This window comes from Peromyscus eremicus, chromosome X (genome assembly GCF_949786415.1).
Source record: "Peromyscus eremicus chromosome X, PerEre_H2_v1, whole genome shotgun sequence".
In the NCBI taxonomy this organism is placed as follows: domain Eukaryota; kingdom Metazoa; phylum Chordata; class Mammalia; order Rodentia; family Cricetidae; genus Peromyscus; species Peromyscus eremicus.
This window is the reverse complement of record NC_081439.1, coordinates 109,091,973-109,117,262: the sequence shown is the minus strand read 5'-3', so window position 1 is coordinate 109,117,262 and position 25,290 is coordinate 109,091,973. Positions and strand designations below refer to the sequence as shown.

At 41.6% G+C, this 25,290-nt stretch overlaps 1 protein-coding gene across 1 annotated transcript in view; it reads left to right on the top strand.

Moving 5' to 3' along the window:
* Positions 1 to 18,258: 18,258 nt before the first annotated feature.
* Zdhhc9 (zinc finger DHHC-type palmitoyltransferase 9) overlaps positions 18,259 to 25,290 on the top strand; it is a 34,246-nt gene continuing 27,214 nt past the window's right edge. The window contains exon 1 of the mRNA XM_059250517.1: positions 18,259 to 18,450. Coding sequence (XP_059106500.1) covers positions 18,284 to 18,450 — 167 coding nt within the window. The 5' untranslated portion in view covers positions 18,259 to 18,283. The remainder of the gene's footprint in view (positions 18,451 to 25,290) is intronic.

Here is a 25,290-nt window from a genome sequence, read left to right as displayed (position 1 = left end):
GTACCATGTGGGATCACGAGCGGGATCAAATGGAAAGAAGGGAAGCCAAAGAGATTCAGGGGCCAATCTCAGTGTTTATAACAAACTGTTCTCATAGGAACTAATTAGAGTCCAGTGAGAACTACATTAATCTCTCCCAAGAGGTATGGCACAAATGACAATCACCTATTCAAGGTTATACAACATCAGCTTCAACAAAGCTTCAACCACACTGAGGACAAAGCTACCAACAAATGAAACTTGGAAGAAAAGCCATATCCAAATTATAGCACAAGTTAATGGATATGGCATGAACCATTCGAAAAACCCAAGTCAGAAATGCTTATAAGTGGTAGCTCAGTGCTAAAGGTAAAGCCCAGTTGCTAGAATGCTTGCCAAGTGTGCAGACATCTCTGAAGTCAATCCATGGTACTGCAGAAAACCTGTTGTGATGGCACAAGTCTAAAGCCAGCACTCCAGAGGCAGAGACAGGAGGATCAGGAATTCAAGATTACATCCTCAGCTACATGGCCAGCCTGGGCTACATTAAGCCCTGTCTCAAAAACAATTGTGGTAACCTTTAGAGAATGAGACTACCTTCATGCAGGACTGGGGCAAGAGATACTGTTTTTCATTGTAAGCCTTTTGGTACTATTTAATCTTTATGTACATGAATGCAGTATTTTGATAATTTTTTTTATAATGAAGTTTTTTTTACATAGTGGGACTTTTTTGTATTATCTATATTTTCTGTAATCTAGAAATAGTTCTTTGTTTGAAAATTTTAAAATAAAATGTAATTACATAATTTCTCCATCCTCCTCACCCCAATTTTTCCCCACTCATGTGTTCCCTTTCATGAACACTTTTTCTTTAATTATTATTGCTTCATATCTGCATAAATCTGTAACTACAACCTGCTGAGTTTGTTTGGTGTTGTTTGTATGTTTGTGATTTCAGGGCTGACCACTTGATATTGGATAACCAATTAGAGGGCTCATCCCTGGGGAAGATTAATTCTCCCTCTATCAGTAGTCCTTAGTTGCTTATAGTTTTTTGACTAGGAGTGAGCCCCTGTGAGATTACCCCCTTTTGTGTTAACATGTCTATATGTCATTGTTCATTTCTTGTTTAGGCAACCGTATTGTTAACGTATCATGGGTGATGCTTCCCAGGCATTTCTAGGAGACACAATCTCACAGAAGACTTCCTGGCTCTCTGGCTCTTATGATCCTTCCACTCTCTCTTTCACAATGTTCCCTGAGCCTTAGGTATGGGAGTTGTGTTGTGGATGTATCAGTTATGGATAAAAAAACCACAATCAGCTGTTCTCTGCATTTTGACCAGTTGTTTTCTCTAATGATCTGTCTGCTTCACTGGGAAGCTTCTTTGATGAAAGATGAGAGCTACACTTATCTGTCGGTATAAGAATAAGTATTTAGAATGAAGTTAGGAATTACACTGGTTTAGTCAAGTGGCACTAGTAGATTGTCCTCGAAAATCTAATACTGTAGTAGGAAGTTTTCCTGTGTCCTGTCCGGTCCTGCAACCACTCAGTAAGTAAACACACAGAGGCTTATCTTACTTATAAACTGTATGGCCTAATGGCTCAGGCTTCTTGCCAGCTAGCTCCTATAACTTAACCATTTCTATTAACACATAAGTTGCCACGTAACTGTGGCTTACCAGTATTTTCACATCTTGCTTCTCCTGGCTGCAGCTGGCATCTCTTCTCTGCCTCTCCTTTCTTCTTCCTGTCTATCTGCTTAAATTTCCTGCCTGCCTCTAAGCTGCCTTGCCATAGGGCAATATACCTTTATTTATCAACCAATCAGAGCAACACATATTCATAGGATACAGAAAGACATCTCACAACACTGCCCCTCTTCTGTCTAATCAAAAAGGAAGGTTTTAACTTTAACATAGTAAAATTACATATAATAGAACAGTTATCAAGCAAGAATTACAGTTACAATATCTAGTCTATTTGTATTTGGCAAAATTAAAGAAAATATTCCATCTATCCTATATTTGTGAGTCTAAAGTTTCATATCTAATTTATCTTTTATCATGACTAAGGAAAACTATAATTATAACTATCTAGTCTTCAACTACATCAAAGATCCCAGAAGGATATATAGTATTACCTAAGTAAACAGGAAATGCATTGTAAGCAACTTCGACAATTCTGGAAATGACAGAGACAGCTGCCTGCCTGGACAGTCACCCAAAGTTCCTCGGCAATGTTGGGGCATCCATCTTCAGCCTATAGCCCTAGAATTTTTTAGTTGCTTCTCCCTGTGTCCTGCAGAATGTCTGACAGTCTTCTCTTCAAAGCAGGAACCTGAAGAACCATCTTGCCTTATTTTGGCAAAATTTAGTGGTCATTTTTCCATGGGTCCTGCATGTTCAGTTGATACAACATTTTGTCAAGCAGTCCAGGCAAGAACAGTTTCTTGCCCAAATGGCCAGTTCTACCAAGAAGAAGATAAACTCCCTATGGAGTGCCTTTGATTCCCATCTTCCTTTCTGAAGTAAATCGGTGCTGCCAGAAGCAGATGTGTCTCACTGTCCAGAAAGTCTAAGTTTTTAAAACATTTTAAATGTCGTATTCTGGAGGTCTTTGAAGTGTTTGAAGATTACCTACCTAATTGAAATATATCTATGTATACCTAGAAAACTTAACTAACATGACTATAAGTTTGATTATCATAGATGACTATTAATCTGTATTTCTCAACTATACACTACAATTTCAAATGAGTTGCACAAACAAAATACTTTAAACAAGAGTAGAAATATACATCCAGTATAACAAAATTAACTTTAAATTTGTATCAATAAACTAAGACTCATAGCAACGTAAAACATTTTAAACAAGTTGTTACTCTGTATCCTATTATATCTATAATATCCCATTTTTCTTTAGAAAGAGATTGCATTTATAATCAACCCCCTTTAAATAAAAACAAACATTTATAAACAATATTTTGGGAATTTGGGCATAGTTTCTCATACTACTTCCTGCTAGATGGGGGTGCTGGCAATCTTATGACGATCCTGAGAAAATTAAGAATTATGGTCAAATCCTGACTGGAATAGTCTGTGAGGCTGCAATGTCTGAGCCAGTTGCCTTGAAGCTGCTTTGGATGTTGGAACATCTGGAGACCTTTCAGGGGGGTCTTCCTTGATCAAACCATATTAGCTTGGAAGCAATCCATAGGTTCTCACCTTCTGTGGAAACAAAAGCAGAATCTCTTTTCCAAAGCAACATATCCTTAAACACAAATTTTGAAGTCAAGATACCTTTAAAATATACATGTTAGTTTAACTGAGCAGCCTTTACAATCAAATGTCTTTCTGCAGTTAAAAATCCTGAAGACAATATAATCCAGACCCTGTGTGATTTCCATCTTTACGTGGCTTATTTTTTAATATTACTTTTACTGTCTCTTTAAAAGACTTTATTTATTTATTTTTTTATAAATGAGCACTTTGATTTTTTTTTTAAGATTTATTTATTTATTATGTATACAGAGTTCTGCCTACATGTATGTCTGCAGGCCAGAAGAGGGCACCAGATCTCATCACAGATGGTTGTGAGCCACCATGTGGTTGCTGGGAATTGAACTTAGGACCTCTGGAAGAGCAGTCAGTACTCTTAACCTCTGAGCCATTTCTCCAGCCCAAGACTTTATTTTTTGAAACTATTTCTTTCTTTATATAACTGGATATACTCCTTTTCCTCTCTCTTCCAAGCCTATGTACATTTTTATATATTCTATAAGCCACTTAAAGTTTTATTCCATCTGAATCTGCCTTATTATGACTCCATAATTCTTCTCTGACCAGGAGAGGTTTTAAACTGCTAAATTGCGGCAGCCTTGGCTGCTGACTCCGCCCACCTCAGCTTTTCAACATGGTGGAGGTAATTCATTGCCAGCTCTGGGAACCATGCTCTCTGCTGTCTCTGGGAGGCAGTCAGCACAATACCTCACTAGCCCTGGATAGCTGACTAGGTTTTGTGTAGTAGGCATGATTTTCCCCCTGTTTAGTAAGCTATAAGTCCAATTAGACAACTGGTTTGGTAGTACCAAGATATGAATGCCATTATTGAACCTTTAGGAATATATTTTGATAAACATTTTAAATATTAATTTGAAAAGTTTCTATAGAACAAAAAGATTCAGCAAAGTATGGAGGGATACACCTGTAATCCAAGTACAGAGGAGACTAAGGGAGGATTGTAAATTCGACACCAGCCTGGCTAATAAAGCAAGAACCTGTCTCAGAAGACCAAAGCAAACAAGGAAGACTCATGAAGCTTTTAGTGGTTCTCCATGGGACATTTGCCAATGTCTAGAGACATTTTCAGGGGAGTCCTATGGGGACCAGGGACACCGTTTGACATCTTAAAATGCACAGGATAGCTCCCTGCAGAAAAGAACACATTTATATATAAATGTGCAAATGAAATAGCTGCAACAACTTATTAAGTAAAGTCATGACCATTTAGTAAATAGAGTCAGCTTGTGAGATGGCTACAATGTAGAAAACCTGCTGCTGTTCTCCACAATCCATTCTTTAGTGCCTCTAAGAGAAATTCAGAAGTGAATGATATTCCCATGACAGCTCCAGGAATGTAGAAGGCATAGTAAATATAAGGAGATTGACTTCTCTATACAGAAGTTTACATAAGGCTTCATTCCATAAATGCAGTGGGTGGTTCAGCCCATATTGCCACACACTCACAGCACTGCTTCTCACTGGCATTCTAATTTTATCTCTTCTGCTCTTCATAAATAAGTATCAGTTACTGCCTTTCCCCTCTTTTATCCCAAATCTTAATTCCACGATTTCCCTTGTACCACAAATCTTGCTGGAATGCCTTCTGTACATCACTGAGCCAGGGGCCAACTTTCTGTCTTTTACACAGCACCTCCTTGATGAAATCTTCTCCAGCTACTTAGAAAATAGTGAACAGTTTCTCACTGATTCCATCTTGCATAAAAGCACACCTCCCTCCTTGTTCAACAATCCACCCAAAGCATTTACTGAAATGTCTGGATCTGTGAGGTATACTGGCTATTGTATGTTCACAATCAATGTGTCCATTGGTGTTTTGTCCAGCTAGAAGCAGTTGCAACAAATATCTTGTGACCTGCTCTGAGAATACGTTTTCTGAAGATGAAGTTGAGAAAATTCAAGGGCAGACAATGTTCTATCCCAATACCTAGAACATTAGTTTTGCCCACTTCATTTTTGCATTGCCAGGTACTAAGAGCTTGCTAGGGAAAAGGCAATTACTCTGTTTCCTAACCAAAGCACCATGGATTTACCTATCAAAGGAAACACATGAGACTGCCAACAGTCTCTTCAAAGGGAGGAATTGGTGAATTTGAGATGAGGGAGAACAGGAGGCCTGATTGTCAGTGTATATCCTTATATAACTTTAAGATTTTGTTCTATGTGCATATATTAGATATGCAAAAATATTATTTTTGTATCACTATGCTATATAGAACTGCAGCATTTGGATTTTAAACAAATCTCTACCCAGCTACAATTGGAAATAATATAATCATGTTTCTGATACAGTAAGGTGTACACACCTGTAGTTCTAGCATTCAGGAGGTTGAGGCAGAAGAGCTTCATGTTTGAGTTCAGGTTGTCTGGTTGTACAGTATAGAAAAACTCAGATTGATTAAAAGAATTAAAGGGTGTAATCACACTTCTTATGAGGTATTAAACATATATTTTGGCAATTTGTTAGACTCTGAACCCCACACTGAGAAAAACAGAAGAGAAATTGTCTGTAATAACATTCTTTGTTGATAAGACTTTCTTTAAATTACAAGAAAATAAGCAGAAGACAATTGACCTACACAGATGTCCATATGTATCACTAAAGCATCAACTGTAAGGATAATTGGAGGTCTGAAAAATGCAGTGACAAAATTTTAATTACATTTTAATGCATGGCATATAATTAATTGGCCAGGAGTTTTAAGTACTGTGTACTATAGCTGACAAGAGAAAACCAGTCTATTCATGAAAAAATACTTCCATGCCTTGTTTCAATTTGGATGAGTAATGATAGGGTTCAAATCTGTTGAGGTAAAACAATGCTTTATTAAGAAGTAATTATGCCTTTAATCCCAGTACTCAAGAGGCAGAGGCAGGTGGATCTCCTGAGTTCAAGGCCAGCCTGGTTTACACAAAGAGTTCCAGGACAGCCAGGACTACATATATAGATCTTGTCTCAAAAAAGAAGACAAGAAAAAAGAAAAAAGAACTAATGATGGTCAGCAAGATAGCTCAGGTAGGAGAGATGTCTGTCACCACGTTTGAGGAAGAGAGTTCAAGCCTTAGGCCCACATGTTGGAAGCAGAGAATCAACTCTTGCAAGTTGATTCTTGGGGTAACTCTAACAAAACAAGTGAAGGACCTGTATGACAAGAATTTTAAATGTTTGAAGAGAGAAATTGAAGAAGACATCAGAAAATGGAAAGATCTCAGTGGATAGGTAGGATCAACATAGTAAAAATGGCAATTTTACCAAAAGCAATCTACAGATTCAATGCAATCCCCATCAAAATCCCAATGCAATTCTTCACAGACTTGGAAAGAACAATACTCAACTTCATATGGAAAAACAAAAACCCAGGACTGTGGTGGTATTGTGTTCCCCAAAATATTGTGTACCTTAATAAACTTATCTGGGATCAGAGAACAGAAAAGCCACAAGATACTTAGGCTAGAAAATGTTAGCACACGCCTTTAATCCTAGCATTCCAGAGACAGAAATCCCTCTGGATCTCTGTGAGTTCAAGGCCGCATTGGAAACAGCCAGGTATGGTGACTCATGCCTTTAATCCCAGAAAGCAGCCTTTAATCCCAGGGAGTGGTGGTAGAAAGCAGAAAGGTTTATAAGGCGTGAGGACCAGAAACTGGAAGCATTTGGCTGGTTAAGCATTTGGCCTGGTTAAGCATTCAGGCTTTGGAGCAACACAGTTCAGCTGAGACCCATTCTGGATGAGGACTCAGAGGCCTCCAGTCTGAGGAAGCAAGACCAGCTGAAGATCCATCCGGCGAGGTGAGATAACTGTGGCTTGTTCTGTCTCTCTGACCTTCCAGTGTTCACCCTATTACCTGGCTCAGGTTTGATTTTATTAATAAGAACTCTTTAAGATTCATGCTACACAGGATAGCCAAAACAATCCTGTACGAGAAAGGAACTTCCAGAGGCATCACCATCCCTGACTTCAAGCGCTACCGTAGAGCTATAATAATAAAAACAGCTTGGTATTGGCATAAACACAGACATGTTGATCAATGGAATCGAACTGAAGACCCTGACATTAATCCATAAACCTACGAACACCTGATTTTTGACAAAGAAGCCAAAATTATACAATGGAAAAAAGAAAGCATCTTCAACAAATGGTGCTGGCATAGCTGGATATCTACATGTAGAATAATGCAAATAGATCCCTATCTATCGCCATGCACAAAACTCAAGTCCAAATGGACCAAAGACCTCAACATAAATCCAATTACACTGAACTGCATAGGAGAAAAAGTGGGAAGTAGCCTTGAATGCATTGGCACAGGAGATCACTTCCTAAATATAACACCAGTAGCACAGACACTGAGAGCAACAATAAATAAATGGGACCTCCTGAAACGGAGAAGCTTCTGTAAGGTAAAGGATACTGTCAATAAGACAAAAAGGCAGCCTACAGAATGGGAAAAGATCTTTACCAACCCCACAGCTGATAGAGGGTTGATCTCTAAAATATATAAAGAACTCAAGAAATTAGACAGCAAAATATCAAATAATCTAATTAAACAATGGGCTGCAGAGCTAAACAGAGAATTCTCAATAGAAGAATCTTAAATAGCCGAAAGACATTTAAGGAAATGTTTAACATCCTTAGCCGTCAGGGAAATGCAAATCAAAATGACTCTGAGATACCATCTTACACCTGTCAGAATGGCTAAGATCAAAAACACTGATGACAGCTTATGTTGGAGAGGATGTGGAGAAAGGGAAACACTCCTCCACTGCTGGTGGAAGTGCAATCTTGTACAGCCACTCTGGAAATCAGTATGGCGGTATCTCAGAAAATTGGGAATCAACCTACCTCAAGACCCAGCAATACCACTCCTGTGCATATACCCAAAAGATGCTCAACCATACCACAAGGACATTTTCTCAACTATGTTCATAGCAGCATTATTTGTAATAGCCAGAACCTGGAAACAACCTAGATGCCCCTCAACAGAAGAATGGATAAAGAAAATGTGGTACATTTACACAATGGAGTATTACCCAGCAATAAAAAACAATGTCATCATGAAATTTGTAGGCAAATGGATAGAGCTAGAAAAAATCATCCTGAGTGAGGTAACCCAGATTCAGAAAGACAAACACGGTACGTACTCACTCATAAGTGAATGTTAGACACAAGGCAAAGGATAACCAGACTACAATCCCCAACCCCAGAGAAGCTAGGTAAAGAGGAGGACACTAAGAGGGACACACATGGATTGCCCTGGGAAAGGGGAAAGGATTAAGATCTCCTGGGTAAACTGAGAAGGGGGAATGGGGGAGTGGACGGGAGGTGGGAACATGGGGGAGAGACATGGAGGGAGAACAATGAAAGAGATATCTTGACAGAGTGTACCATTAAGGAGATGGGGGAGAAATCTGCAGCTAGGGAAAACCCCAGGAATTCAAAAGATTGTCCCCAGCTAAGACTCATAGCAGTGGTGGAGAGGGTGCTTGAACTAGCCTTCCCCTGCACTCAGATTGGTGTCTACCCTAATTGTCATCATAGAACCTATATCCAGTAACTGATGGAAGAAGATGTAGAGACCCACAGCCAAGCACTTGACCAAGATCCTGGAGTTCAGTTGAAGAGAGGGAGAAAGGGTTGTAAGAGCAAGGGGGAGTTAGAATCATGATGGGAAAAACACAGAAATAGCTGACCCAAGCTAGTGGGAGCTCATGACTCTGGACTGACAGCTGGGGAGCCTGCTTGGGAATGAACTAGGCCCTCTGAATGTGGGTGAAAGTTGCATGGCTTGATTTGTTTGTGGGTCCCCTGGCAATGGGACCAGGACTTATCCTGGGTACACAAACTGGCTCTTTAGAGCCCATTCCCTGTGTTGTGATGCCTTACTCAGCCTTGATGCGGTGGGGAGGGGCTAGGTCTGTCTCCAACATGGTATGACAGCCTGTGTTGACTACCCAAGGGAGGCCTTACCCTCTATGAGGAGGGGATGAGGGTGGGATGGGGGTAGGTGTGGGAGCAGGAAAAGAGGAGGGAGGAGGAACAGGGATTGGTATGTAAAAGGAAAGAAAATAAATTTTTTTGTTTTTGTTTTTTGAGACAGGGTTTCTCTGTGTAGCTTTTCACCTTTCCTGGAACTCACTCTGTAGCCCAGGCTGGCCTTGAACTCACAGAGATCCGCCTGGCTCTGCCTCCCGAGTGCTGAGATTAAAGGCGTGCACCACCACCGCCCAGCTGAAAATTATATTAAAAAAAGAAAAAAGGACTAATGATGGTCAGCAAGATAGCTCAGATGGGAGAGATGTCTGTCACTAAGATTGAGGAACAGAGTTCAAGCCTTTGGCTTACTTGTTGGAAGCAGAGAATCAACTCTTGCAAGTTGTCCTTTGACTTCTACAGGAGTGCTATAATAGAAATGCCTCCTAATAAAAAAATGTAATAAATAAAGAGAAATAAACAAATAAAGCCAGTAGGATGGCTCAGCAGATAAAGGCCTCATAAACCTGATGACCTGAAAGGAGAAGACCAACTCTGCAAAGTTGTCCTCTGACCTCCACTTGTATGCAGTGGCACACAAGTACTCACCCCCATCATGCAGACACGTATATTATAATAAATGCAATTTTTTAATTACAATTTTTTCTGCTGTAGAATTTCAACTCTATTCAATAACTTTAACACCATTTTTTTTTTTAGAAGAGGGCACACTATATAGACCAGTCTGGTCTCCAGCTACAGAGATCTGCCTGCCTCTGGCTTCTAGGTGCTGGGATTAAAGGCTCATTTCACCATACCCAGCCTAATACCAATTTTTTTTTTTTGAGACAGGGTTTCTCTGTGTAGTTTTGGTGCCTGTCCTGGATCCTGCTCTGTAGACCAGGCTGGCCTCGAACTCACAGAGATCTGTCTGGCTCTGCCTCCCAAGTGCTCAATTTTTTTAAAAAAATGGAACTCTCCCCTTTCCAACTGGAGCCTGTAATATGACATCATACTTCATCTGACCTTGAAGGCTCTCCTGAACTTGAGAATTACTAGCAAACCTCTGACCATTCGAGGGAAATGATCTTCATTTCCAGGCAAATTTAGGATATTGACCTTCATTTCCATTGATGAGCTTACCCTATTAGAATCTCCCATCACACCTTTTTTTGGGGGGGGTTCTATTTTACAGTATTATTGTGTATGGAAGAGGCATGTGTGCCAAGGTTTGCATGTGGAGATCAGAGGACAACTTTGTAGAACTGGTTCTTCTAACTTTATGTAGGTTCGAGGGATTGAACTCAGGTTGCCAGGCCTAAGAGGTAAGTGACTTAACTGCTGAGCCATTTTGCTGCTCTTTCATGTAAGTTTTTTTTGAACTATGCACACAGACACACAAATTATGTTCTACTCTTTTGTATGTTTATTATTGTTTAATTATCATTGCTATTTTTAATTTTTGTGTTAATTTTTACACTTATTTAGTTAGTGTGTGGTTCTCTCCTTCCATATAGGAGTCTTAGGGATCCAACTTACGTCTAAGGTTGTTATGCTTAGTGGCCAATGTCATTATCTTCTAAGCTATCAGGATAATTGCTATCATTTTTTCAGTGTATGTGTGCATACTTGTGTTGTAGGACTTGTGTGTAGGTATACATATACATGAATGCTTGTATTTGTGGAGATCAGAGGCTAACTTCAAGTTTTTTTAGATGCTATCCACCTTGCTTTTTGAGACTAATCTCCCTAGTCTGGGACACTTAGAAGGATCAGCTGGCTGGTCAGTGAGTCCCAGAGATCCAACTGTCTCCACCTCCTCAGTACTGGGATTACAAGTATGGGCCATGGGACTTTTTCATGTGGGTTCTGGGAATTGAACTCAGATCTTCATGCTTATAAGTCAAGCATTTTGACAAACTGCTATCCCTATCCCTACTACTATTTTTTGAGATGTCTTGCCATGTTGTCCAGGCTAGCCTTGAACCAGTGATTTTCCTGCCTCAGGCTACTGAGTAGCCAGATAATCTCATTATTTTTAACAGATGGGCAGTTCTGTACAAATATGTAGTGGATTTTTGTTTACTGATTTTTGCAATTACATACAATGTTCTAGTGATTGTCTTTGAGCATTGTTCTTCAAACATTTTTTACTAGTTTTTTTTTTCTAGATAGAAACAGGGTTGTTGGCTCAATGGTTAGGTAATACATAAATATTAGGAGATCTTGCCATATAGCCCAACTAATTTTAAAACCAGTTTATTCTTCTATCAACAGCATTTGAGAGGGCACAGCTTTACTTTTTATGGTTCATTTTTATTATTTTTAAGTGTGTGTATGTGTGTGCACTCATGAGTGCAGGTGCCAGTGGAGGTCAGGGGCATTGGATGCCCCTTAAGCTAGAGTTAGTTACAGGCCGTTGTGAGCCACGCAGCATGGGTACTGAGATCTGAACTTGGGTCCTCTACAAGGGAAGTATGCACTCTTAACTGCTAAACTATCTCTCCAGCCCACAAACTTTCTATTTTAGTGCTATGGATGGAACCTGGGACCACATGTATGCTAGGCAAGTGCTCTAATCCCTGAGCTATACCCCATCTCTAAGAGAGTACTCTTTTGAGTCAAGCTTTCTTTAACTGGAGGCTCAGCAGTAAGTAGTTGAGAATTTGACTCTGAACTGTTTAGTATTTATCTTTAATGACTGCTCAGATGCTAGTCTTTTCTCCCTTAGAATATTTTAAGTTCCCTGGAGGTTGAGATCATGCCATACACTTCCTTGGCATTTCCCATAGTGCTCAGCACAGCCTAGGCAAACTGTTGGTGATCAATACATACCCAGTGAATGACTAATAAACCAGTTTATATTTGTGGGCTACACAATTTTTTGAGGTCAGCTCCGGAATGAGAAGGCGGGGCAGAGTTAGAGACTAGAAATGTGCCAAGTCAGTATCAGTTGCTCTCACTTGGATAAGTTTAGACCCTAATCTGGGAACCTTATCTGTATCAAGCACCTAGCACAATTCCTGGCCCAGGGAAGCTCCTTAAAAAGACCTCTATTTTGCTGGTGTGATTCCTGTTTAATGAGAGAGGGTAGTACTAGAGGGAGTTGAAGGTTCAACTATGGTACCTAAAACTATTCCAGGTAAAGTCAGAAAGCCACAGTCCAGAAATGGAAACAAATTGGGGGCCAGCAGGAGCAGCCAGGGACAGGTGAAACAGGGGTTTGGAGAGTGGGCATTGTGGTGTAGTCTATAATCCTGGCATTTCAGGAGCTTAGGCAGGAGAATCTAAAGTTTGAATATGGCCTGCATCACACAGCAAGCCCCTGTGTCATAACAACAACAACAACAACAACAACAACAACAAAAACAAAAACAAAAACAAAACCACCAACAAAAACGAAGAAGAAAATCATGGAGTGAGGCTCAGTTTCTACAATCTGAAAGACATGTTCAGTCTCTGACAGCCCAGGCAGTTTTTGTTGGATTTTTGTATGTATGTGTGGACATCTTAATGGTGCTGCTGATTCTCAGGGAAGAGCCAACAAGTTAAGTGTAGTGCTGTAAACATGGCAGGTGCTTACTGAAAGCAGTTTCCATTTCTCTTTCATCTGTTGAAACAGATTGTAACAGCGGTGTTGAGGGTTCATGGAGAAGATGGTGCTGAAGAATAGACCTTTGACTAGACAAAGATTACTGGGCAAACTTTACCTGGTTAAAGTGAAATGTGGGACTTGGAAACCAAGCAACCTGTCAGATAAGGGTTAAATTCAGTGGTGAATGTAGAGAGTATGAAAACATGGTAGCAAGTCTCATTCTGAAATCTATCCCTAGTCAGCAGCATGACTGAAGGAAGGTAGTGGGAGATGGCAGGTTGAATAGACATGACTATGACATTTGACATGAGTTGTCTTTCTCCTATATGCCAAACATTTAGAACACACATCTCTAATAACCTTTAAAATTCTATAAAGTAGGTACAGTTGTCCATCATTATCCAAAGGGGATTGGGTCTAGGACCCACATGAATGTGAAAGTGCATGTATGCTCAAATATTTCATGTAGAATGGAATAGTACTTGCATATAGCCTTTGCAATCCTCCCATGTATTTTAATTTTTTTCTCCCATGTATTTTAAATCCAGATTACTTATGATACTGACTGCACTGTAGGTGTTATGTAAATGATGTTAACATTGCATTGTTTGGGAGAATAATGACAAAAGGAAGTTTCTATATGTTCAGTAGAGGTATTTTTTTCCTGAAACATTTTTAAAATATGTGTAGTTGGATGATATGGAGGGCTATCTGTAGTAGCTTTATTTTATAGATGAGAAAATAAGCACGGAATACATAAGTTGCTTGCCAGCATTGCCCCAGATATTAAGTAGCCTGAATTTGAACTTATATCTGCCTGATCATAAGGCTTATGTTCTATTTCTACTGAATACCATCCTTCTTCTTCTATATTGTCCCCACAGAAGCAGATCTTGCTTAGTAACACTAGCTGGTCATGTGTGGGCAGGGCATTCATGATTTGTTTACTATTAGTTATTTGCAGCCAGGGAGTAGGGAGAGGAATGTAAGTCAGACAAGTAGGGTGAGGAGAGGCACGTGTGTATTGGGTTGAGTATAGAGGGGAAAAAAGGAGTTATCATGAGCTCCAGTGTGATCTAGTATTCAATTTGATGTGTCTGTTCTTGGCCATGGTTCTGGATGGTCTCTGGAACAACATGGACAAGCAGTGTCCAATCCAGTGATGGCATTCAGGGTCTGAATACCTTCAACATTACTTTATACCTACACATGCATATACACATACACACATGCCATAAATATGAAGACAAATTCTTTTAAAAAAATAGCATGCTAGAACATATACCACTAAATCTTGAGCTGTCTTATAAAATGGAAGGCTACCCCTTGATTCTAGTAGTGTTTCTCCTGCTTATTCGATGACTGCAACTCCCCTTCAAAAGAGCCAACACTGATTTGGACGCATAAAGTAGGGAAGTTTGTCGAAAACAGCAAAGGGAAGAAAAGAAAGAGAAAAAGAAAGGAAAATCCATCTTAGTTATACTTTTTTACTAAGACCTTCAGGATTATGTAAAATGATGTAATTGTGTAGAAAGACGTGCTATGGAATATTTATCCATATAAAATTTCCTTATTTTTCTTTCAGTGAGCAATACTAGTAACAAGTTGTAATAAAACAAGCCTGACTTACAAAACCATTTAATCCCAGAGAGAACGTGACCCAGATCAGGGAGGGGCAGAGCTCAGGAATGAGTTGCTAAGTTATGTTCATTCCAGAACTTCCTAGGCTTCACCTGCATCTGAGTGATGACCAAAGCATGTTTTTCTTTGGTCACTTCATTCTGATGGCTCTACACTCACAAGAATGGCAGCTAGGCTGAGCATGCAATTCCTAAGAGCATCTCATATGCACAGGCTTGGGAATTCAGAGAGTTGACAGGGCCAAGAGAAGTTCCTGTCCCTTCCATGCCAAGTGTGTAATAATACCAGTACCCTCCAGGAATTGGAGGCAATAATGCTGATCACATGCTTCCTAAGGAATAAACCAATGATTATAGTCAGCCTGAGTACTCAGGAACAACAGGAGGTTTATAAAGACATACTTTCAACTACAAATTAATTATAACACAACTCTCTTGTAAGACAATTGGGTCATGCTTTTTAAATCCTTTAATTTTTTTGATTGGAAGGCATCATAAATGTGTCAAGAATAATTACTGTTATAAAGATTTTTGTTTTCTATTGTATGGGACCAAAATACTATAAAGGAAGAATAATTCTTGACCATGTATGTAGTCTTACATTAAAACTATCACAAAGCCGCCTTTGGGAGAGCATTGGCAGTCCCTTCTCTACTAATTCAACTACTGTGACCCTAGGGAAACTTTGGTCAAGCTCTGGAAAACCTGGGCTGGTAACATAGACAGTGTGGTAGGCAAGGACAGACCACTTTAAATCATCCCTCATATTATTTGGAAGGCAAGAACCAGCCATACCGGTGGAAAAAGACCTGGTGCCTCTTAACATCCACCCTATAATATAATGCTGTGATTCTTAGCTGTTTTCCTCACTCCAGTTTCAAATTTCTAAATGATGTTACGACAATTGATAGCCAAGGCAGTAACTGCAGAGGGGGCATAGAAGGAAAGAACCAATCTGGGTGATGTATGAAAATTGTGCCTTGGATGCCCCTCCCTTAATTATCATCCAGTTCTTTTGTTTGATTCTTTTGAAACGGGATCTTACTATGTAGCCCTGTCTGGCCTGGAACTCATACTGTAGACCAGGCTGGCCTCAAATCTATAGAAACCTACTTATTTCTGCCTCACCACACCCAACAAGATCTCAAGTTCTAATGGAAACTAACCACCTTTTGGCAATCTTTACCTCATTATCTACCTGGAAGTATTTACATTGTCTCAGTGGAGTTATCCCAACTCCCTTAATGTCAGTTACTTATTTTCAATATCACAAAACGATGCTCTCAGAGACGGTTATTCTTTTTCATCTTTTTTTTTCCTTCTGAAAGCCTTCGAGATTGCGTCGGAGTCCCTGGCCCCTGAATGGGACTTGGGAAGCAGAGAACTTAACATAAAGATGCCCATTAACAGACCTTGGTCGATTTTAAGGCAAACAGTACTGGAGAGGCCGGGGCAGACCTAATTCAGAGTGAGCGTCCGGATCTGTGAGCTAGTGTTGCTTCAGCACCTCGCCCTGTGTTTGTGGGGAGGCTGCTCTTGGCTCCTCCCCTGCCCAGTCCACACTACCTTTCGCCTCCGCTTTTGCGTAACTATATTAATAGAAGGGAACACTTCACATACTGGTGCTCGGGCCCCAGAGAGAGGCTGGCTGTGGCTTGGCAGGTGGGCTTGTAGCAGGAGATGGGTGGGGGAGTGGGCGGAGTCACTCCGGAGTGGCGTCCGAAGTAGCCAATGGCAGTACGTGGCAGGGGCGGGATGGAGGCACTGTGACTGGTTAGCCAATGGAGGATGAGCAACTACTGGAGCGACCTGGTGACGTGAGGAGCGTTCCATTCCGCCAGCGGTGGGCGGTTGCCACAGCTGGTTTAGGGCCCCGACCATTGGGGCCCCTTGTCAGGAGGAGGCACCCTCCCTGTCAGGGAGAAGTCGCTACCACCTTTGGCGGCCGACGCGATCCCCGGGGACAGTGCACTTTCTGCCCTCCGGTGCCAGCCGAGTTCGGTCTCCCTCATTCAGGTAAGAGGGGTGGGGGTGGGGGGGTGTCTCCGGGGCTCCGCTGTCTGCAGGGCTGCATGCCCCCCTTCAGCTCCGCTGGGACCCGGGGACGTTGGCACCGCCCTGCTCAGCTCGCCAGCCGCCGAGCCCCTGGCCCGGGGTGACTACACGTGGCGGGGCGTGTGTGAGTGTGTACGAGCTTGTGGACGCGTGTGCGTGTGGATGTGGCGCGCGTCCCAGTCAGCCTGGGGCGGTGGTCGGCTGCGTGGCGGAGGCAGGGCGGGCCTCCTGAGGCCGAGCCGCTGCCCAGCCCCGGCTTCTGGCGCTCGGCTGGCTGCTGAACCCGGTCGGTCGGTCGGTCGGTCGCGGCTTTCCGAAGGATTTTCATTTTTCTGCTCCCAGGTTGGGCTCGCCTTCCTAGTCTGTGTTCTCCTGCTGGGTCAGTTTATGAGGAGGAGATGGTGTGCCAGGTTAGTTTTACACAAAGGAAGTGATCTTTGCACCTCTGGGGCCCCCTCCCCTTTCCCAAGCCTGACACCTTTCCATCTCGCAGCTCCGCTCTTAGTCCTCTTTTGGACCTTTGCCCTCTCTAGCTCGAGAATGATCTCTGGCTGGTTGTTTCTTGCTCATCAGGCTGCAGGCTTCCGCCTCATTCTTGCCAGCATGGGGCATGTGGTGCCAGTAAATAGAGGACACAGCCCCACACCTGAGAGGAAGATAAGGATGACAGTGACTGGGAAAGGCTAGGTAGGCCTGGAAATCCAGCATGCTGACTAGAAATGGTATTGGTGACATGTCCCAGGAAGTCCTCAAGGGACTTACCTTAGCTGCTGCCACCGCCCTCAGCCACCCCTCACCCCATCATCAGTTGCCAACCATTCCAGAATCTCTCCGGTTAAAGGAAGCCTTTTATCTACAGGGTGATGTGGTTTATTAAGAGTCCCACAAATGCTAAGCTAGACCAGCAAGACTGTTTCATTTTCGGACTCAGGAAGTTACAGAAGGTTTGATTCGGGGAAATCTGTTTTGTGTAAATACGATGTGTGTATGTGTACAGACTGCTCAGAACATCCGACCCCAGGCGCAGGGTTACTTTTTCCCTCCTGTAATTACTGTTTTGAAAGGTTGATTGAAAGAAGGTGAAGGAGTAGAAGAGGGAGGGGAAGGGCTGCTTAGAGACAAACAACAACAAGAAAACAAAAACCTGCTAGGATTCTTTGGCTAGGTCTCTTAATGAGGACTAAAGAATATTGTGGTGGAGTGGAATGTGCCAGGGACTGGAAGTCAGTGGGCATGCTTTCTTGTGTCAGCTTTGTTGCTGGGTGCCCCTGGGTATGTTATCACATCTCACTGGTCCTCAGTTTACTTATTGGTAAAGTATAGTAATTAGGGTGGCCACTTGCAGGATTCCTACTTACTTCCAAGACTCACGATTAACCAAATCATCAGCATTAGTTTGGAAATGGGATTTATTATTTAAGAAATACTAGTTCCCTCCCCTTTTGGAGAACTGTTTTTTCTTTCTTTTGTTTTCCTCTTTAGAGAGCAAACACAGATTAGACATTTCAAACTTCCCCCTTCCCACTCCTCCAGGCAGTGTTACTCTTTCTGTCTTTAGGAAATGAGGTTTCAGTTGCATTTTGTTATTCTTGTCTCACGTTTCCTCCCCTTTGCTTTTTTTTTTAGGACTCTTGATAATGTTTGACCCAGTGGCCGCAATAGTACCCGATGTGATTTCAAAGCCGGGCTCTGTCTCTGCTCTTGTGTAGTCGCCCGCTTTTGGACCAGGACCTCCAATCATGTCTGTGATGGTGGTGAGAAAGAAGGTGACACGGAAGTGGGAGAAACTCCCCGGCAGGAACACCTTCTGCTGTGATGGCCGCGTCATGATGGCCCGGCAGAAGGGCATCTTCTACTTGACCCTCTTCCTCATCCTGGGGACATGCACACTCTTCTTCGCCTTCGAGTGAGTTTTCTTTGAATACAGTTGTCTGGTGATGAGTAATTTGGGTCCCAGGAATGAAACTGTCTTTCCTGGCCATTTGTGGTGGTTCTTGCTTGCCTTTACTCTTTTGTTGAACAATGTCTATAGGCTGTGTCTATTGAATTCACTGCTTTTGGTGATAGTAGGCTGTATATTCCGTAAAAAGACCAAGAACTTTAGCATCAACTTCGTGGCACTGGTGGGGAGAACCCCTGACAAACAAGGGAGTTTTTCTTAATTATTCACCTCCTTTCATTGATTGTAACTTAGTGACAAATTGCTTCTTCTCTACCCCTCCCAAGTCTGGGAGTAACCCTCATTATTACAACACCACTCAACAATATCCACCTAATCTGCTACTTTGGGTCCGATCTCTGTAAGCCCTAGTTCTTACCTAGCTGTTAAGTTGAAAAACATATTGAATAGGAACCTGAAGATTGGTCCCAGTATCATCTGTACCACAAAGGAACTGTGGGGATGCCATATAGGTGCTCTTGAAGTGTGAGCTGTTCTTTCTTTCCCTCAAAAATCATTCAGTATAAAAATATATAAACCTGTGTGATGTGACACCTAGTACTAGAGACACTGTTTGAAGTCTGTGTAGGTCACTGCTGCAGGGAGGTGGCCAGTTGGAGTCTACCTAGTGCACCGTGGCGTGACTACTGGGTATGCTGAGAAAGATTCTACACTCTAGGGATGGGAGCCGTGCTAATTGTTTTGGGATTACTGTATTAAGGAGGACCTTGAGGAAACAAGAGGTGTACATACTGAGGCCACACCTGCTGTGAGCCTGCCATGGCTTGTGTTCATGGGTGACCTGGAAATAAGAGTTCCCATGCTGGGGTGTGGCTGGGAGATGCCGAGGGGGCTCCTTGGCCAAACTGAGTAGGTAATTAAAATGAGCTCCAGTCCATTGAGACTCACTGTTGTCTTTCTGTAAGGGTTACAGGCTTTCTCTGTGCCGCTCAGAGTGATTTGGGGGCGACTTTGCTAGACTTTTGATGTTTGCAGCTGGCTTGAGTAACAGCAGTGGGAAGAGTGTTCTAATGTTCTGTAACAGCGCTGGTAAAATAAGATCAAATGAAGTCTTCGTTAAAGGTCCTTTTGTTGTTACTGCTGCTGACTTTGTGGAGGCTTTCCATGAAGTTAGGTAGGCTGTTGAAGGCTTGTTACCTGTTTTACATTCTGAGTTTTACAGCTCAGTGTGTGTGTGTGTGTGTGTGTGTGTGTGTGTGTGTGTGTGTGTGTGTACATGCACCATGTGCTTATGTGTGCTACAAGTGAGCATGTGCAGCCAGGCAGAAAACAGAAAACAGTTTGTTTTTTTCCTTCAGCTCACTCTTCTTTCTCCATTTTCCTTGCTTCGTTCTTCTTTTTCTTCTGGATGGAAGTACAACATTGTATTCTGCTGTCATTCTCCTTCTCTCTTGTCCTTTTGGTCCCCTCATCTCTGCACTTAGATGTTTATGATTGGAATTTTTCACGACAGAGTTGAGACTTGTTTCCAGGCTCTGAGTGAGGTGGTAGTTCTGGGTCCAGGAAACCTCCTGTTTGGTCAGAGCAACATGGGCTTTCTCTTTTTTCTACCTGGAAGGCTTAAAGAGACTGTGACTTGGATCTGTTCCACTTAGGCCCCTGAAGGCCTCTGAAAAAAACTGCCCATGGGATGAAGCTTCTAATTAGCTAAATTACTGTTCAACAGAGGCTTATAAGTTTTCTGCCAAGATGACTCCCATTTCAAAATTATTTCTTGGAGTTTTTCTGTAGGTACAAAGTTTTGTAAAACTGCCCCGAGTTCCAGCTGTCTGTTTGAAAGAGTAAATATTTCAAAAGTAAAGGCTGGGGGAGGGAGGGAAGAAGGAAGTAAATGAGTTAGCTTAGTAGTGGAATGGGGAAGTGTAAATCTGAACAAAGAAAAGAGGACTCCTGTGATGAATGCTTTTAGGTGATGAATGCTCTTAATAAGAAAGGTAGTGTGGGGGGGGGCACATGCAGGCACATGGATAATCAAATGGTGGCTACTTTGTATCTATCTAATGGTAGGCTGTACAAGGCACAACAACCTAACAATGCGGAATTGAGTCTTTTTTTCTGGTTAACTAGTCTATAATTTACTCTCAACCAAATAGTGGAGGCTAGTAAGGTTTGGAGGACAGAGTTGGGGCTCTAATGTTAGTATTAAGATGCAATGAGACCTAAGGAAACCAGATGATCCAGTCCCTAATTTCAGGTGGGTGATGATGACATTTGACATTAGCCAAAAGACCAAGATGTGATAGGAGAGTATATTTAAATTCACAGATTGCTGTCTGTTTTCATTCTTAAATTATCTGTGAGTCTAGACTCCATATCCTCTAGCTGTTTCATTTTTACCACCTAGGAAGGTAGTTCAAATCTTGATACACATCTGGATGTGCTTTTTATCAACCAGGTCCTGTTGGCAGCTGGTGCTTAGGAACAAGTGTGAGCAGATTCATCGCTGTATTTGGCATAGCTGTGGACCAGCCAGATGGCTTGAGCAGTCTGGTCAGTCATGTGGGTGCCCCTTCATGAAAAAAAACTGTGCAGTGTTGGTCCTAGTGCCAGCCTTGCACTTTGAAATTTTGCTTTTACAAATCTTGGATGTTCCAAGGAGAGAGCTGTAATTTTAAGTGGACAGGTTTTATGTTGAATACATAAAACAACCTAAAAGATCACTCACCTGGGAGGAGTTAGCACCAAACTGTTAGAAGTGTTTCTGAAGAAGTTAGGTGGTCATCCCTCAAGGTTGCTGTCACAGATTGGAAATTCAGTACAAAGTGGTTAAACCTCTGGGAGCTGTCTGAAATTCTGCCTAACTGTATGTGTCCGAAAGGACACGAAGGTGCAAAAGGGGAGTGTAGATTACCAATAGGTCATTGTATTTGTGGTAAGTATACATACATTTCAGAGTGAAGTGAAAAGTGTAAAATGCATAAAGACAAAGGATATCCTGATTAATTCTAGGGGTGAGGTATTTAGGAAATGTGCATATGGATGCCAGTTTTAGCTTTCAGCACAAGGAACGATGTTTAAGCCCTTTTGCTCAAACCCTATCTAGCTTAGACATTGACAACCTGTGAGCTGTCCAACTACTGAAAAGCTTTTGTGATATTTGGTTTGACTCAACTTCCTGATGAAGTATAGAGCTGGGAAAAGGATCAAACGCGTTGTTTTTGGAACGAACTTATAAGTGTTCTCTTTTAACTGTGTGACCGGATTTCTAGTGGGATCAAAGTCCCCAGACTTTGTATGTGGCAAGAAGGACTGTATGACTCTTGAGCCCTACATAGATGTGCCTTGCTGCTACGATTGGTGTTGATGGCCTCTGCGTGCTGTATGTGGAGGAAATTGAATACAGGTGCTTTCAGACCCATGTTTGTCAAACTGGTCCCCATGGGTTCTTTGGATGTGCATATTAGAAGAGAAGTCACTGAATTGGATAAACTAGAGAACAGATTTATATTATTGCTTAGTAATTATCTCAGTTCTCCTAGCACACCCAAATTTTCCTCCTCTTTCAAGTTCCTTTAACTGTACATTCGCTCATTGTACCAAATAATGTGACATGTCTTACATTTCTGAGTTCTTACTTTGATGGGTTCTCATGTATCTCAGGACAGCCTTGAATTTCCGGTGTAGCTAATGATGACTTTGAGTTCCTGATCCTCCTGCTTCCACCCCCTGAGTATTGGGATTATGGATCTGTGCCACCACATCCAACCTGGCTGTTTTTCTGTTTCTATTATGCATACACTCTTCGTTTGTCCTGTATAGCTTCAAGCTCTTTCAGGCTCAGGTGTTATCTCCTGTGTCTGTAGCCCCTTGTGGTGATCTGCACTGGAGTAGGTGGTCAATAAATGTTGCCGGGAGAATACATTCTGGATGCATTTAAGATTGCAGTCTTGACTCACAGCATGGTAGAGTTATAAAGGGCTCTGGAGACTCTCTCCATCCTTTTTGTGGTTTAGGAAATCAGGCCTACAGAAGTGAGCTAATTCAAGATCTGTTGAATGCTTATCTTTTGTCTATGCAGTTCTGAAGACATTCAAATTATTAAAGTTGAGTATGATGCCAAATGCTAGAATCTCCCAAGCTCATGCTCCTAGGGAACCAAGGAGTATTTTATAGAAAACTGACAGCATTCTGGCATGGCATTCTTGCAGGAGCACAGTGGCCTGTCTTTAAGTGAGCACTTAAATGTAAGATGCTTTGTGAGTTCATGAAGGATCATTGCCTCTATTGCCACTCCTAGGTCTGAATACCAGGATGAAAATTGCTGGGAGAGAAATTGAGCAAGGTGTGCTCCTTACCTAGACACTCTGAGGGTGCTCGTGACTCAGTAGAAAAAGCAGATCTGATGACAGTTAACCAGGTTTAAGGAAATACAGAACTACAGAGAACAAAGCCACACTTTGACATAGTAGAAATCTACTGCCTATCCTAAAGAGCATCCTTCACTGAGACTGAGAAGAGTTGTAAAGGTGACTATCATGATCTCTGACCAAGAGAGTGTTCCTTTGCCAGTTGCTCTGTGAAGGTCAGTCTTGCATTTTATGTGGGTTACAGCTGTTCTGTACTTGACTAACCAAATGGAAGTTTTAGAATGCTATAATGGTCAATGGCCTCTTTGATATCAGTCTACTACAGTTCTTAGCTAAACTTAACTTTTTCCTTCTTTGAGATGAGTTCTCATGTAGCCTTGGTTAGCTTTAAATGCACTATGTAGCTGAGGATGACTTTGAACTTTTGATCCTCCTTTCTCTATATTTTGAGTGCTGGGATTGCAAGCATGTGTCACCATGTCTGGTTTTATGTGGTGCTGAGGATGGAACCTCAGGCATCCTGAATGCTAGACAGGCAGGATAGCAACTGAGCTACATCCCTAGCTGTAACTATTGATAATATATGCTCTTTGAAGATGAGTCTCCAAAACAGTTTTATTTTCTTTAATAATTCTTAGTGGTTCTGTCATCCAGAATTCCTCTGTATGGTTTTATTCTCTCCCCGTCTTTTGTGGTAATGGCTTACTTACTGTCAATTTGCTTTTAAAATATTTTTTAAAATTTCAGCTAGATGAATATTGTTTTTTCTGTCCCACCCAAGGCCTCACAAGTGTCCTCCTATTGAGCTGCACTCTTACCCCCCAGAGGATTATAGTCTTTCCTTTCTTGAGATGGCAATCTCTTTATGTTGTTCAAATGGCTTTGAACCCACGTGAGCCTCCTACTTCAGCTTCCCAATTATATGGAACTATAGCCAAGAATGAGAGCTAGTCATTTGTTTGTATGTTTGTTTGTTTTAGAAAGAGTCTACTTAGTCCAGCCTGGCCCGCAACTTTCTTGGTAATCCACACTGGCCTTTAGTCAGTGATCTTTCTTGTCCCAGTCTCCTGAGTGCTAGGATAGTGGGTCTGAGCCACCATGGCAGTTTAGAATGAATCTTAATTAAGTATGTGATTCACTATTTTGGAAAAGGTGAGCACAAAGAACAAAGATGTTCTCAGCAATCTGACATGAGTTGAGGTGCTTACTGAGGGAGAAAAGAGACCTCAGAAGTCTTCCTCCTCAGAGATGTCAGAGCTAGTATTGTTTAAGAATGAACAAAGGAGGCATCTTGTGTCTCTTGCCAAATCAGGAAGCTAGGTAATTCAGTGTAATTAGTGGGATGTTTCTGAAATGGAGCAATGAGAAGGCAGGAGTCTTGTGATGATGATTAGATAAGGCTAGTTAATGGAAGGCCTTGGAATACTGGTCTGTGGACTTTGGGACTTTGTATGTATGTATGTATGTATATATAATATATATATATTATATATACACATAATACATAGTTGACAGCAGTACCAAGTTCTTAGGCAGGAGTAAACTGTGATTGAAGTTTAAAAATTGTCATTACAACTAACATTTGACAGTTACTGAATAGATTTACCTAGATACAGATTATATATCTCCTCAAAAGAGAATTTTTATCACCACAGAATAGAAAATGTCCATTTAGTTAGTGTTCTCCATTTCTACTGAAGCAAATTTCTACTGAAGCAAAGGAAGGTTATGCATTTTCCTCTGACCTTTATGTAGCAAAACGTCTGGAGGTTAATTTTCAATTAAGTTTTTAGTGTTAAAAGGGACTTCTTCCCTTCCAGCAGACTCTGAGTATAGCTATGATAACCTTGAAACTGTGTTCTGGGTGATAGTTCTAACATGGTTATTTTGCTCTAGGAGTAGAGTCTTGCTAGTCTGTTTGGGCTCCCATCACAAACTACTATAGACTATGCTTTTTCAACAACAGAAATTTATGTCTTCCAATTCTAGAGGCTAGAGAGCTTTAGGTCAAAGTGCTGGTAGAATCAGGGTCTTTTGAGGACCTATTTCATAGCTTAGATGTGGTTGTCTTCTTGCAGTCTTCTCATATCATAGAAAGGCAAGGGGGCTCTTGTTATTATGAGTCATTAATCTGATTTGTGAAGATGGAGACTTAGGTGACATAATCATTTACCAAGGGTTTCACCCCGCCTGCAGATGCTATTGAATCAGGAGTTGGGATTTCAGCATGAATTTTGTGGAAACAGAAATGTTCAATGTATGCCCTAAGTAGTAAGGAGACAACTAACCACCTATATCTGGGAGGAATTAAAGCGAAGTGTTATTTCTATCATGTTGGATAAAAGGGCATCATTGGGCTCAGATCCTTAGGCCCTTCTTGCTGTTAAAAGCACAGCTCTTCCTTAAAGCCATCCTTAACAGCTGCTATTGGAACAGTTTCAACAGCCACCAGCTCCCCAAGAGAGCTCTTTCCTGACCA